Consider the following 15,641-nt stretch of genomic DNA (forward strand, 5'->3'; position numbering starts at 1 on the left):
ACACGTAGCATTTTAGCAAAACATCAATTCCCTAGAGTGAAGCATAATTCTGGTATAAAAATATCGAAAGGGCATCAAGAGGAAAAATTCATTGATAATTTAAATAATGAGCAGCATGTTCTGGAGAGCTATTAAGTCAACACTCAGACACCAGCTGAGAATTCTGAATGAAGAAAAAGCCACGCTAGACCTTGCCTAGAATTATAGCTCTATTAAATTTTCACAAGACTTACGGAAGAATCCCCCAAGCCGTGTCATCTCTCCGCTTTTTAATTCTCCAGAGTATATTTGAGTTAAGGTTGGCAAACTCATCTGCAAGAGGGTTTGAATTATGAGAGGACTGACGAGGGGGTGGTGGGTCGATTGAAGGCACCGAGGAGGCTCACTGAGGCCCATATACCTTCCCAGTGAGTCCACCTGCACCACCAGCTTGGTCTTCCTGAGGGGGCACCCGGTTCTGGCAGGTGGGGCCTAAACCTGCATTCTGGAAGCTGAAATGTCTGCCCCAAAAAGAGCAGATGACACCCTCCCAACTGGAAAAACCACTGAAGCAGATCCTGTGGTTTGGAGGTGGAGCCCAGCCCTCAGGAAGCGAAGATAAGAAGACACTGGCTACAGGATTGCCTCTGTGGGATTGCGGAAAATGGCCTGCAGCTATCATTCCTGAGGAGACCTAATTAAATCTTTTGAGAAGCAATAGATACACAGGATTTTGACTTCATCTATTGTATTGAAGGAAAAAGCTAATTTCACACACACACACAAAGGCTTCAAAATCTCATCCCCTCTCTCCCCTCATCTCCCTCCCTCATGCTACCCCAAAGCACATTTCTACGGGTTTTTCCTTCAGAGAGTGTGGGCCGCAGGGGAATGGAGCAGGGCTCCCAGTGTGGCCTGAAGCACCAACCCTGGAGGCTGACCTGCATAGTTAGCACAAGATATGCCTTTAGGATCAGAGGGGAGGTGAAACAGAAGTGAAATATGAGCCCTGGAGTCAGACCTGGCTTTGCACCTCTTGGGCCACACTGATACTTTTTCACTCCCACCTTGGACAAATGGCTTAGTCTCTCCGGGCCTTAATTTCCTCATAGGTGTAACGGAGTTCGCATTACCACCTTGGAGGGCTGCGGTGCAGATCGAATGAGATAACGTAAACAGAAAACAATGTACTTGCCTTTGCTCCTATGCTGGCACTTTGCTGTAGGGATGAGATTTCAGTTCTTGAAAGAAACAAAATCTGGAGGATCTGCCAGAGCCTTTTGTTTCTGTAGCGAATAGAGGAAGCCACCTGGGAGCAGGCTCCAGAGTAACTCTCAGCCTGCGGTATCTGCTCCCGTTAGAGGTCCCAGCCCTTGTTCGCCTGGCACTGGGCATCACGCAGAGCCGCAGCCTCTGAATGTGGCTGTGTGTCTGGGAGTACATCATTGGGAACACAGCACCAGCAAAGGGGGTTTGTGCAAAGAGACCCCAGTGTGATATTATGAACCATTTAATAGATATCTCACCCATGTAGAGCAATAAAATTCATCCAAAACTATGTCTGTCGTGAAGCTATGGACAGCATCTTGTAGTGTTTTAGGGGGTGGGGTGGGGGGAGATGGAGGAGAGAGGTAAAGAGAAAAGAGTTCCTCTGTCTGCTGATTACATTTGATTAAGGCGCCTGGTAGTAGGCCCTGAGGAATAAACTTGAGTCAAACGAGGGAGACAAGGGAATCTCCTCCCCGTATCCCAGGGGTGCCGTATGGAAAGGGGAGTTGATAGGTGTGGGGGCGTCTTATTCACCAAGTTCTCCTGCAGCAGTGCCTGAGATGCTGCTGCAGTAATGGAAAGTCAAGTTCACACTTCACACGCCTTCCGCTCCCGTATGGAACCAGCTCTGGACCACAGAGCGGAGCACAACTGAGTGCTTAGACCAGACCCGGGTTGGTGGTGATTTATGAAATAACTTTGTCAGTCTTGACACAGCTAAATCTCTTTTAGGGAGAATAATGCTTCATGCATGGCATTGTGGATGGTTTATGGAACTGGCAGATCGGGTCCACCCTTGACTAGCCATGTGATGGGCAACTTTGTTCACCTCTTTGAGTCTCACACGCCTCATCTGTAAAGTGGGTTTGAATCCTACCGCCATATGAGAAACTGTAAATAACGAGCCCAGTGCTTTCCTCATAGGAGGCACTTAAGAAATGACGGCTCCTCTACCCTTCAAGTCCCTCATCCCATCCTCATCCCTAGCCCCTCCCTGCCATGCTCCAAGATCCAAATCATATTTTTATCATGTCCTTTTGCGGGTGTGACTCCCTGATGTCCTAATTAATAAATTTCTATGCATCTCTTATTGCTCCATAAAATGCCCCTTTCTTGACTTACCTGGCTAGAGTTAGATATTTCATTCCCCTTTCAACTCCAAGGTATGGGAGGCAAAAAGGCTTTAATACAATCAGTTTGATGTCAAAACCTTATTTTTAATTATAGAAGGCATTCCTGAAGAGGTTTATAGAAACTGGTTTTTATAGTATTCATTTCATTGTAAGTGGACAGATAAATTTCTGTTTAGAAAATAAATTTCTGTAGAAATTTTCATAAATGAAACACCTCCATCCTACAGGGGGAAAAAAGAAATTTCTTTCCCTTGCTCTCATGTCACCGTATACACACATCTCGTGTGCTATCTCATGTGCCTTGTATTATAATTATTGTGTTTCCCTCCTGGGCTCCTCCGAGGCAGGGACGGTCATTTTCGGGACTATATTGTGGCCCCTAACACAGTACCTGGTAGACATTAATTAGACGCTCCGTGCATGAACGTTAAATGCAGAGCAGAAAACAAAGACAGAAATAGTACCATTGCCTCCTGAGAACCTCTCCCGGTTGGATACCAGACTCAAGATTTGAGTGGGAGTTCTGGGTAGCTCAGCCCTTTCTTTGCTTTACTCCCACCCTGAAGACAGAGCACATGTGAGCAGCTCAGGCATGATTTGCCCCTTCAGGGATACATCCCAGCCTTGGTACCTGTTGTGGGCTGAATTGTGTCTCCCAAAATCCATATGCTGAAGTCCTAACCCCCAGCCCCTCAAAATATGACCTTATTTGGAAACAGGGTCCACACAGAGGTAATCAAGTTAAAAGGAGGGCAATTGGGAGGCCCCTCATCCAGGTTGACTGGTGTCCTCTGTGAAAAGGGGACATTTGGACACAGACACACCCAGAGGGAAGACAGTGTGAAGCTCTGGCCGTCTACAAGCCAAGGAGAGAGGCCTGGACAGCCACTTCCCGCACAGCCCTGCCCACACCTCGCTTTCCGACATTCAGCCTCCAGAACTGCGAGACAGCGTATTTCTGTTGTTCAAGCCACCCCGTCTGCGGTACCTCCTTGCAGCCTCAGCACACCAATACACTGTCTAACACCAGGCACGCAGAGTGGGGAGCTCTTGGTCTGAGGACACGGAACCGGAAACAGGATTGACTGAAGCCCAAGCAGGGAGTGTGTGCGTATCCACACAGGAACTGCTTCTCCTTCTGTGGCTTTTCTTTGATACCAAAGCATCTGAGCACTGTAATTAGAACCCTCCTTTGTCCATATGGACTAGATGTTGTCTCTCTGCAAAGGTAGTAACCGTTCACAGGAGTTTTCAGTGGATTCCTGTATATTTTAAATGTTGCTGTATTTACTGTGCCTTGTGAATGTCAATAAGAAATAACATTTACAGAAAAGAACAGCAGATTCCTTGTTTTCAGTTTTGAGATGAGCAAAGCTGAAGAAAATGCCAAAATAACATGCAAATATTAATCTGCCATATGTAAGGCTTCTTGGAATTTTTTTTTTCTCTGAGCTGTCAACACAATTCAGCCTCCCTGTCGTTATTCCCGGGTGTTTACTGTGTTTTCTACCAGAATCTGCTGTGCATTTCACTATATGGGGAAGAGTCTCCAGTGGATGCTCACCATTATTTCCTCTGTTTGTTTGCAGGGAATTTTGACTGGGTGGGGAATGACTTTACCCAGAATGCGGGCACGGGCCTCGTTATCAACCAAGCAGATGTGACAAATAACACAAGCATCATTAAGCAACTGAAAGACGTGTTTGAGCGGGACTGGTACTCGCCCTATGCCCGAAGCTTACAGCCAACCAAACAGCCCAACTGCTCCAGCCTGTTCAAACTCAGCCCCGCCTCAGACAAAACTGTCACTTACAACGCGAGTGGGAAGGACCCCACGAGTGTGTAACCCGTGAATGAACACGCTGGCGGGACTGCTGGTATTTCATATTTATATATAGGGGACTTGAGGAGAGAAAAACAATTTAATATGTCTTTTTTAGGGAAAAAGCACACTTCCTGGAAAATAATCTCTGATACACCGTGTAATATCTAACCACATCTTAGCGGTGGGGACACTCGATTTAAGACTTTTGTATTTGTTACTTCTGACAGAGAATGTCGTTTCGGCTTGGAAGTTGGTTTTTACGTTTGCATACCAATTTTAAGACGTTGACACCTCTTTCTGCCTAGTTTTAGAACTTTTGCTGCTGACTCACGTGGTCAGTCCTTAGGAAACTTAGCATTAGGTAAGCTCTTTACTATTCTGAGAACTATCAAGGTAGAGAAGAATGAGGAATTCACCTAAACAAGAAACCAAACCAAGTATCTATCCCCGTAAACTATCTCTAAGACCTATATAGTCACGTTAGCATGAGGTTCTCGTGCCACCCTTCAGCGCTCTTGAAAAACACCTTGTTTTTGCCTCCTTGTTCATTTTCTTCTGATACCATAAATTTCTTCCGTATCGTTTTCTCTTCTCACAAAATGTTCTTATGAAATAGTGTCTTATATTCACCCCCGAGTATGTCAATATTTTTTGAAAGTGTATGAATTCCTCAGAATGGATACAAAATGGAAATAGCCGCCTTTAATTTTCACCTTTCAACTGCATTTTTTTTCTCCACCAAGTTGATATTTTAAAATCACAGCCAGCAATATGTATCCTTTCTCTCGAGCTCAGAAAAATTATATAGCCACCTGCTAATATCCAGCTAGCTATGAAGCCTGCATTATAGAGAATAAAGTAGTTTTTTACATTTTTGATTAGTTTACGGTATTAGAAACGAAAGATCTCTAGGCGTCAGCGGGTTGGAATGTCTCTAGACTCATTATGCTGTTAAGAGTATGCCAGCAAACGTTTATAGAGCTATTTAATATACCTTCTGCTATTTAATATACCAAATGCAATTTAAATACTCTGCTTAACATATTTTACTAAGAAACCAAATTATTGGATTATTGTTCTATAATGTCCTTGTGTGTTGTTTTATATCTATCTATACAATGTATAACCCTATATTAACAGAGACTGTTGCTACACCAGAGAGAGGCATGGCCTCTTGCGAGCCCAGGCGGCCTCAGGATGCCCAGTCTTAACATTGCTCCTGACTCTCTCCTTGGCTTTGCGTTTCTATTGGTAACGTAGGGACAGGAAATACTCACCTACCTCGCGAAGATGTTGTTACGGTAGGAAATATTTATAACTTGTTTTGAAATCAAAAGAACCTATATAAATGCTAAGCATTATGATGTAGAATCTTTTTCTGGAAATAATCTTTGTGGTATCCTGATAGAATCACTATACCAGGTTCTCCCAGAGAACCGACGAGGGGAAACACATTCGCAGCTTCCGGTTGCAAAGGTGGAGGAACAAACACAGCAACACAAAAACCCTGCTGGCCATCGCGACTGCCATCCTCGTGTCGGGTCACTTTGGCATAAATAACAGTGACACAGAACTCGACCCTGTGCTAAGGGCTGTTCTTTGGGACTGGTGTGTCCGTGTGTTTTCAGAGGAAAGAAATGGAATTTTCACTACACGTTTTTCTAGTTCTAGAGATCTGATTTCTTAAAATGCTGTAGAGTGACGGAGGAACCCCTGAATCTTGTCCAGTGGGTTTGCTTGGTGTAGAATGCCTATTGTTGGGTGTCTAGCAACCGCATAGCTCCTTTTCTTGTTGTTTCCAAGTATTGCTTTACTGAATATCTAACAGACAGTGAAGAGGGCTGTGTTTTTTAAGGGTAGCATTTTTTTTTTAATGAATGATTGGGGGATTCTTAATGAAATTCTTCATCAACAATAGCTGGCCCATGAGGCTCTAAATATTTACCATATACCCAATCCTTGTTTGAGTAGGAAGTTATCCAGCCAAGCAGTTCGGTAAAGTAAAGGTGGTTTGGTTGGTGACTTAAAAAGAGAGCAAGCAAGCAAAGAGCAGGCATGGAGACAAGCAACACATTCCATCCTGGGCAAAGAAAAGCAACCTGGGCCGCGTTTGAAAAGGACATAGGAAGGGAGAGAGGCGGCTCTCTCCCTGGTTAGTTTTGTCTCTTGGAGGATCTGTGACAGCCACAGGAGAAATGCCAGCTTGGTGCAAGGGGGCCCCTTGTTGTCACTACCTTTCACATGCCATAGAAGAGAATCTTGTCCTTTAGGAATTGACCGTCAGTGCCATTTCCCTCTGCGCCCCATCAGAAGGTAGCCCCGGGACCTGTGCCCCGGGATTTTGTGCTGTGCACCAGCCGCATCAGAGCCCCGCCTGGCCCAGGCTGCCAACTCCAGGAGGCGATGCTGGCCTTCTGTGACAGTCAGGGAAACAGCCCCTGTACAGAGAGTGTTATAACTGGCTCCACAACCCCCAAGAGGACATGTCATCCTGCAGAACTTTCTTTTTCATTTGCATGCTTCATCTACCCCTCTAGAAGGGGTCTTCCTCTCTTTTAGACGGTATCTCTGCTATATAGACTACCGACTTCCATTTCCCCCACAAACGTCCCAGGAATTATCTCCCAGGGGGTGAGGGAGGGGAAGCAAACACAACTTGATTTCTGTGCCACTTCTGTTAACCTAGTGCCTTAAGGAACCCCAAGCATTGCTTTTAAACTGATTCGCTATATGAGAAACTTCTCGTGGGCCCTCCAGATGAAAACTTGTATATGAGTGTGTACACGTACTCTGCAGCCTGTTCTCTGCCCAAGCCACACAAATCAAATCGTGGACACACACAAATATCAATACTGTTGGTCCCTACGGCATTGCCACAGGCCACGAGCATATCAGATAGTTGCATCAGAGCTTATCAAACCACTGTAGAGGACATGGAACATTCTGGATTATATCCATGCTCTGGAAACAGCACATGTTGAGTACCTGAAAGTGATGGAAGTAAGGCATCCTGGAAATGTCCCCACTGCCTTTAAAAGACCCTGTAAAGAGATGCTTCAAGCCCTTCTGAAGTCTCATGGGACATAGAAGGAAAACTAGTGTCTTTAAAAAGTCAAAGCAGACCCAGTAAAAGAAATGAAAGGGCTGCGGTGAACTTCCATCTCTGTGGCTCTGGGCACCCCTTTCCCATGGGGCCGTGTGTGTGCTCTTGCTTGTCTCGCTTCTGATTTGGTTCTTAGGGAGATGGGTCCGACCACGTTTTTGGTTGATCATACCCTTTGAGAAATGTGTTCTGTTACCACAGTTAAAAGTGCCTCGCAGAACCTGGGACTGCCAGAAGCTCGTCTCCCCAGCCTGTAGTTGTTATTCTCAAGTGACTTTGATTCATTCGGAGTCTTCTGTTTGGTTTTAAGAACTTTCATTGAACTAAGTTCTAAGGAAAAAATGAAAAGACTCTACGAATTTCTTGATCAGATCAGACCCAGGGTCTGGCTGTCTCAGGAATTCTGTCTCAGAATCTGCCTTTTTATCATGTGTGACTGCTTGTGTGAGTTTCTTTGTCCAAAATTCATTCCGTTATTATTAACATTTAAGGAGTGGAAAAAGCTGCCTTCACATGCAACAGAACAGTTATTGTCTGTAGTGAAAGGTACTTTGCTGTTGGTTTTTCAAACTCAGTCCCTTATAAACAGCAGCATCTATTGTGGGCAAATGTATGATTCTTCAGTTTTCTTTACTTAGTCTTAATGAGCTGGTACACCTTAGTATAAGCTTTTTTAAAATTTATTTTGAGTATAGCTGGTATACAATCTTGTATTGGTTATTTCAGTTTCAGGTGTACAATATAGTGATTCAACATTGTTATATCTTCCAATGTGATCACCCCACTAGTTCTAGTAATCATCTGTCACCGTATAAACTTCACACAACATTGTTGACCAAATCTCCCTTCCCCTTTTCACCCCGCCCCCATCCCTCCCCTTCCCTTCTGGTAACCATCCCTGTGGTCTGTTTCTATCTCCTTTTGTTTATTTGTTTATTTTTTGTGTTTAGATTCCACATGTAAGTGAAATTACGTGGTATTTGTCTCTCTCTACCTGACTTATTGCAGTTAGCACAATACCCTCTAGATCCACCCGTGTTGTTGCAAATGACAAGATTTTATTCTTTTTTATTTCTGCATAATATTCCATTGCATATATGTACATCTCTATCAATTCATCTATCAACAGACTCCTAGGTTGGTTCCACGTCTTGGCTGTTGTAAACAGTGCTGCGATGAATACAAGGGTACATGTATCTTTTCAAATTAGTGTTCTCGTTTTCTTTGGATTAATACCCAGCAGTGGAATTGCTCGGACATATGGTATATCTAGCTTTGTTTTTGAGGACTGCCCACATTGATTTCCATAGTGTCTGCACCAGTCTGCAGTCCTACTACCAGTGCGAAAGGGATACCAGAAGCCTTTCGGAAGGAGAAATTAATACAATGTACCTTTGGCCTAAGGTAGGTTGGAGAAATTAATTCATATTTAGCATTGTTCCATCTGGTGAGATTTAGCATCTTTTCCATGTATATGTTGGTAACCAAATGGGTATTTATTATTTTTACCTTATTACTTTAAATGGGTGGAAGCTTTCCAGCAGCCCTGAAGCCAACCTCCATTCATAGCCTGCCCTTCTCATTTGAGAGAATTTCCATCTTTGGCTGAATTGAGAAGACACAGGTTTTTATGGTGACTGCTTAGGTATTCTCCAGAAGTTTCTCAAAATTGTAAAAGCCAGCTTTTCTTATTCTTGACCCATTAGCTGTCTTGTATTTACAGAGTGCTATAAAAGGTCACTGATTGCTTATGTGCCTTTGGGCAATTTGATGAAAAGCAAAGTGAGCTTGAATAGGCTATTACGCATTTTCTTTTGCTATGTTTAACTACTAAACTTCAAATGCTTTTACAAAGGTCATCTTGAATTTTTAACGTTTCATTATGTAAATAGGATAAAGTTGTACCTGGACATATCTATATTATTAACCTTAAGATACCTAAATAAATTGGTGTGATAAAGGGCTGAATTTGGGGACATCATTAAAATTCTGAAACCTTTTGTACAACCAAGTGCTCCATTTTGGGGGGATACGCATTATACATATTTTTTATTCTGGGAGATGAGGCATTAATTTTTTTCTTCACCTTGATTTCAGAAACAAACCAGTCTCTCTGAGCATCCAAGCTGTACCCCAAGTGAGGAATACGTAACTACAGCTGCCTCAGGGGCTATGTTCCCTCCATTTGGTATACTTGCCCAAGGAGGCATCTGTGTAACAATATTCCTGTCTGTCTAAAAAAAAAACCCCAGTATGTCTTGGGTTTGAGTAAGTAAACAATTGGATTTTTTAGTGAAGAAACCATTGGAGAGACCAGGCTGTACATTCTGTCCCAGGGACAGAAAAGGCATTTGTGGGTACGATTTCAGCTGCTTCCTATAATTCCCCTACCACATTCTTCTTTCCAGGCTTAAATCCACCATCAAAAACTGCTCTCTACTCAATAAACCCGTATGGAATCACAGGTTTAGAGAGTACCTTGAAAACCAGCCAAACCAACTCCTCCAGATGCACCGATTTCCTTCCCGTTTCGCCAATCAGAAGTTGAGGGTCTACTCAAGCCAAACATGTTTGAGCTCTTGGTATGATGCCTTTCATACATAAAGACCCACACAGAATACAATTGCATTGATTTGCTAAAGTAAATTAGATTTGAGGCAAAGCCTTATCCATTAAAAAATGTGCATTCTATGGGCACACTGTAGGCGACCTTTTTCTAAAGAAATCTGAAGAAGCATACTTTTTTAAAGCTGGCCTTTGGGAGTTTAGCGAAGGCTTAATAAAGCCAGCTTTCTGAATCTGCCATAGTCAATAATAATTGGATTTGATCAGCATGTTCTGAATCCTTCAATTTACGGGCTTTGTTTTTCAGTTGGGCTAAGTCTGATGAGAGAAGATGCTGGGCAAGGGGCCCAGTTAAATCACAGCAAGGGGGGAGGTTGTTTATGATTAATTTTTATGTCACATGAGAGAGAAGTGAGTAAGGAAACAGTTTTCCTTTTACAGAATGGATGTCTGGCTCTCAAACCCATTCCTTTTAGCTCAAGACACATTGAAAAATTGTTAATTCCCTCATGGACTCTATTGTCATCCAGGGGTGGAACGTTCTCAGGAACGGCTGAGAAATCTTGAGCTTGTAAGACACAAACATGGACACGCCTAGTTTCTAGTTTGGGGTGTCCCCACATAAGTATATAACAGACCTTGGGAGTATCACTTCAAGTTCCAGGACTAAAAATATTAAAATTATATGTGACTTTCCAATATGGATGGGGAAGAAGATTTTTTTAAGATATTATTTATTTACTTTTAGAGAGAGGGGAAGGAAAGGATAAAGAGGGAGAGAAACATCAGTGTGTGGTTACCTCTCGAATGCCCCCCACAGAGGACCTGGCCCGCAACCCAGGCATGTGCCCTGACTGGGATTCGAAAGAGCGACCCTTTGGTTCGCAGGCTGGCACTCAATCCACTGAGCCACAGCAGCCTGGGTGGGGAACAAGATCTTTAGAGACAACTCAGAAAATATGTCCCAACCATATTTATGCAAATCAAAGCTTAATGGGTCATTTCACTTACTTTTACTTACATGTAGAGGTTATCTGCTTCTTTAGAAAGTGCATGTAGCTAAAGGTAACATCCTCTTCCACAATGTGAGAAAAGAAAGGCAGCACCATAGTTTCAGAGAGGCTACGGTATTGGTAGAGCGCTCTGAAAGTCTTCCGTGAGAAACGGTCACTGAGAAACAAAGGCTTTTGTGCCTGGAAGTAAAGCTGCATGTTTTCAATATTTCGTGGGTGGGTCTATAGTTGTCCTGGAGTCCTGGACAGGCCACACCCATAGCTGCTGCATGAGCAGAATCCTGTTTTCTTTCGTGGGAACTTGCCACACTGGCCACAGTTAATTGCACCAAGGTTCATACGTGACCCAAAGACACCATTTACAGGTCAAGCAGTGGCCTAGGGAAGGAGACGTACCCAGCACAGGTATTCTTGTTGGATGGCACCTGGCCCTATACACCAGAACCCTCCTTTAGGAGTCTGAATAGGACATACAGAAGGTGAATGAGTGCCGCAAACAGCATCCTAAAGAGAGAGAGAAGCTAAGTCACCCTAATGGTGTGACTTGGAGCAGTAATGGCAGCTGCTCCAGCAGGGAAGGTAACAGAGTTCTTGTTGCTTCACCGTTTGTGCTCTTAGGCTGCTGGAGTAATCTCTATTGATTCCTGAACAATGAGGCTGGACTTTGCGATGGCTGGGTTGCTTTCTTATCTTCTTTACTTTCTTAGGTATCAACACAAATAAACTCACATTAACTGAGATAACCTGACAGCACGCCTGTTCTTGGCAATCCTGAAGGGCCTAGCTGACACCTGAAGTTAAAGCTATCCTCTTTTCTAAGTAGCTTGGAAGCAAATGAAAAAGTCAAGGAAGCGCTGTGGCATACCATGTTTTGATTAAACATGGACTTGCGTTGGAAGTCTTCATGGCAAATCATTTGCATCCAGTCTGTAACTGTTAAACATCAAATCGATGGTGACCAAGTATCCTAGAATCTAAAGACAAATTAGAAGCCTTGAAGATAGAAATTAAAAAGCCGTTTAGGAGACGACTGCACCACAGACACAGTTTGTTAGAGCTGGAAAAAACATTAATGCTCCTGAAGTCCAAACCCATCCTTTTTTTTAATATGAGGAAAATGAGGTGTAGAGAACACACTGCATTAAGTAGAGGCAGATGTGTTCTAAATTTAGAAAGTGTTGGTAAAAAATATTCTGATGATTGACTTAATACATGCAAAAGTTGCTAATAATATGCTAAGCATTTGGGGCAAATGGTTAGTTTACGGGGATGTGTAAAAGGTGGAAGTGCAAATACGCCTAAGAGGTCTGACAAAGCCAGATAGGTCTCAGAAATGCCATGGGGGGAGGGGGTAACCTGGCATCTCTTCCCACTAAGTTTAGCTGGGGGCGAGTGATATAAGAAGATGGTCTATAGTTATGTGCTCTGTGTCACAGGTAGCCCATTATGGACATTCATTAAAAAATGGAGAGAATGCCACAAAACTATTTAATTCAGGGCTTGGAAACAAAGTTCTTCTTCTTCCTCTTTTTCTTTCTTTTCTTTTTTTTTTTTTGAAGTTTGTCACTCAGCCAATCAGTGTGTAGTTTATATAAAAAGGATGCATGAGATAGATCATTTAAGTCCAAAGGTTGCTGACAGTCAAATACTGCTAAATTGGTACAATCATTTAATCATGCAGCCTAATGACGTCGTGCCAGAGGGAGGGCGATGCTCCATCGTGCGTGTCCAGTTGGCTGGGAGAGGGTCCGCAGTTAGGCAATGAAACAGTAACTTAGGAAAGGCAGCGAAGGTGTCTTGTGGGATGTGATTGAAATCTATGATCAGTTTCCTTTAAGTAAGGAAGATTACTCTACATAATCTGGGTAAATTGGATTCAATCAGATGGGAAGTCTGTGTTTTTTTTAGTTCTTTGTGTGTGTGTTTTGGGTTTGGGGTTTTGTTTGCTTGTTCGTCTGTTTGTTTCATTTGTACGGGAAGTCTTAAAAGCAGAGCTGAAGCAGCCCCGAAGAGGAAGAAACTTCACGTATGGATCGCAGGATTGACTCCTGCCGCAGAGGCCCAGCCTGCCCTTCCCAAGGGCCGCTGTACGGGTTTCAGACTTGCCCAGCCAGCCCCACATCAGATAAGCCAACCTCTTGCCATAAATCTCTCTCTCTCTCTGTCTTTTTCTCTCTCTCCCCTCCCACTTCCTCTCTATCTCTCAAATCAATAGATAAAAATTTCTAAAACATAAATGAAATAGAAGCATTTTGCAAAAGAACATGGGTGAGGAGCATACACACTGCAGAATAGGGTGTGACTTGGGTGACTGAGCCCGATCTCAGGTCACACTTTCTCCATCTGGTTGTGAGCTAGTTTTCAACCCAGCGATGCTGGTCTTTAAATAAAAGTAGACGTGATACCTGGACTGCTCTCTTTACCCTTTTGCAAAACCTAACACAAAGTCCTAAATTTAAAAATCAGCATGTACACTAGACAGTGGGTTTAGAATATCGTTTTTACCTAGTGAATATCCCCTCTCTTGCCTGATGCTTTTTAGTAGCTGAAACGAGCAGTTACCCAGCGGCACTTACATGGATGCGGTTTAAACACAGACTCGAACTGACTTGTTTAGAAACACAGATGTAAAGAGCAGCGAAAGGCTCCGTGATGCCAGCAGGTGGATCTTGAGCTTCAGCATCGGGTTTCTAGGACGACTTTTACAGGAAAATAGCTTTCTGGGAGGAAACTGTAGGTCCAGACCTCAGAGCAATCAGTAATGAGGTCACAGTGTCACCTTCCTCCCCAACCATCCTGGGTAGAGGGGTGCCTGTGGATGCCCCCCACGCCCCGAGCAGCCTGCCGGCTGGAAGCAGGACCCTGCCCTCAGTGCAGGTGATGGTCTGCATTCTGCAGAGATAATCACTCTGGCAGATCCCCGTGGCCCCAGCACTCAGCACACAGGTAGCTCAGAATAAGCAGATAATAAGCAGTTTTTTTAAGAATTTTATATGTCAGGTACAGCAGATACACAATTTTATACAAGTTCCTGGTGCGTAACATAGAGGGGAGACATTTGTATAACTTACGAAACGTTTATCCCTCTAAGTCTGGTACCCGCCTGACTCCGTACCTATTATTACAACATTATTGACTATATTCCCTATGCTGTCCTTCACATCCCTGTGACTGTTTTTATAACTATCATTTTGCAGATCTTACTCCCTTTCCCTTTTTTTCACTCAGCCCCCCACCCCCCTCCCATCTGGCAGCTTTCACAATGTTTCTGCTCTGTTCGTTCATTTATTTTGCTTTCAGATTCCACATGTAAGTGACATCATATGGTGTTTGTCTTTCTCTGACTTACTTCACTGAGCATGATGCCCTCTAGGTCCATCCACGCTGTCACAAATGACAAGGTTTCATTTATTCTATGGCTGAGTAATATTCCCTTGCATGTATGTTCCATATCATCCTTTCCCACTTGTCTGTCGATGAACGCTTGGGATATTTCTATATCCTGACTGCTATAAATGACGCTTCAATGAACAAGGGGCTCATATATCTTTTCAGCTCAGCGTTTTGGATTTCCTCGGACAAATACCCAGAAGTGGAATTGAGTGAGCAGTTGCTGAGTGAGTGGGTGAGCTGACAAATGAGGTGGCCTTGCTTTCGAGACCATTTTCTTGTGTGTCAATTAAAGGGACATGCCTCTCTATGGGAATGGTTCATTCATGAAGCCGCCTTTGAGGCCGTGATGCATTTTTGGTTGATCCAGCTGTATGCACTAGGAGGGAGCCTTTCAGGAGTCTGCACGTCCCTGACCAGCTAAGGTTTAAAAAGCACACAGCCAGGTGCTGGGCATGAGTGCTCTTGGTAAAGATCAGGTGTGGCTCTTCCAGATGAAATCTCCTGGTGGGTGCAGGCGGTTTTCTCAACAGTATGTGGCATCTGCAGCGCTTCCTGGCCCCCTGGCTTGGCCTCAGTGGGTGTTGTTTGTCATCACTCAGGATTGGGGACTAGAAAGACAAGCTGGCTGCTCTAGCTGGGCTCCCACCAAGGCTCAGCTCGCACCTGTCAGTGATTTGACTCTAGCCCGTCACTCAAGGCCAGTTTGGGGAGATAAGCACCCAATAGGCATCAGAAGGTAGCACTGTTACTGACCTGGGTAGGACGGGAGGGGGAGCAGAGTGCCAGTAGAGAGAAACCTGGGGGAGGAGGGAAAAGAGAGTGTGTAAGTGGATCCCTGCAAGATGTCGGCAAACGGGACGAAGAAGAAGTCTTTGACCCAGAGTACACTGAATGGCTGCTGCCACTGAGGTGGGGATGAACGACTGGGCATATAAGGACCTGTTGTATGCAGGGGGTTTGGGGGGTTGGAGGCAATGGTCCGTGTTCATTTAGATGGGCCTGATAACTGTCTTCAGTGTTCACAGATCTTTTAGGGAAAAGGAATTCAACCTCAATACGTTTGGAGCTGGGATCAATGGAGAGGAGCTACAGAGAGACAGATCTCAGCCTCATAAAGGAAGTCCTTTCCAACAGGACTGCCCAAGGAAATTCCAACTTTATAAGGCACGGTCCTCGGAGATTTTTAGATGTAGGCAGGACACAGAGGTGGCAGGCAACTGATGGAGACATCGTGATAGGAGATCCCTGTCACTCGAAGTGTGGGGTGCAGACCTAGGATTTGCTGGAAGTGCAGACTCTCAGGACCCACCCCAGGCTGCTGAGTCAGAGCCTGTGGGTAGACAGTGGTCCCAGGGGATCTG

At 44.1% G+C, this 15,641-nt stretch overlaps 1 protein-coding gene across 7 annotated transcripts in view; it reads left to right on the forward strand.

The window, feature by feature from the left end:
- The window catches only part of PLD5 (phospholipase D family member 5), a 215,323-nt gene extending 206,037 nt beyond the window's left edge, over positions 1-9,286 (forward strand). For all 7 annotated transcript variants that reach the window (XM_045184584.2, XM_024576041.3, XM_045184587.3 and 4 more), the window contains one exon: positions 3,971-9,286. In XM_045184584.2, coding sequence (XP_045040519.1) covers positions 3,971-4,227 — 257 coding nt within the window. In that variant the 3' untranslated portion in view covers positions 4,228-9,286. The remainder of the gene's footprint in view (positions 1-3,970) is intronic.
- Positions 9,287-15,641: the final 6,355 nt, after the last annotated feature.

Source organism: Desmodus rotundus, chromosome 10 (genome assembly GCF_022682495.2).
Source record: "Desmodus rotundus isolate HL8 chromosome 10, HLdesRot8A.1, whole genome shotgun sequence".
Classification (NCBI taxonomy): Eukaryota; Metazoa; Chordata; class Mammalia; order Chiroptera; family Phyllostomidae; genus Desmodus; species Desmodus rotundus.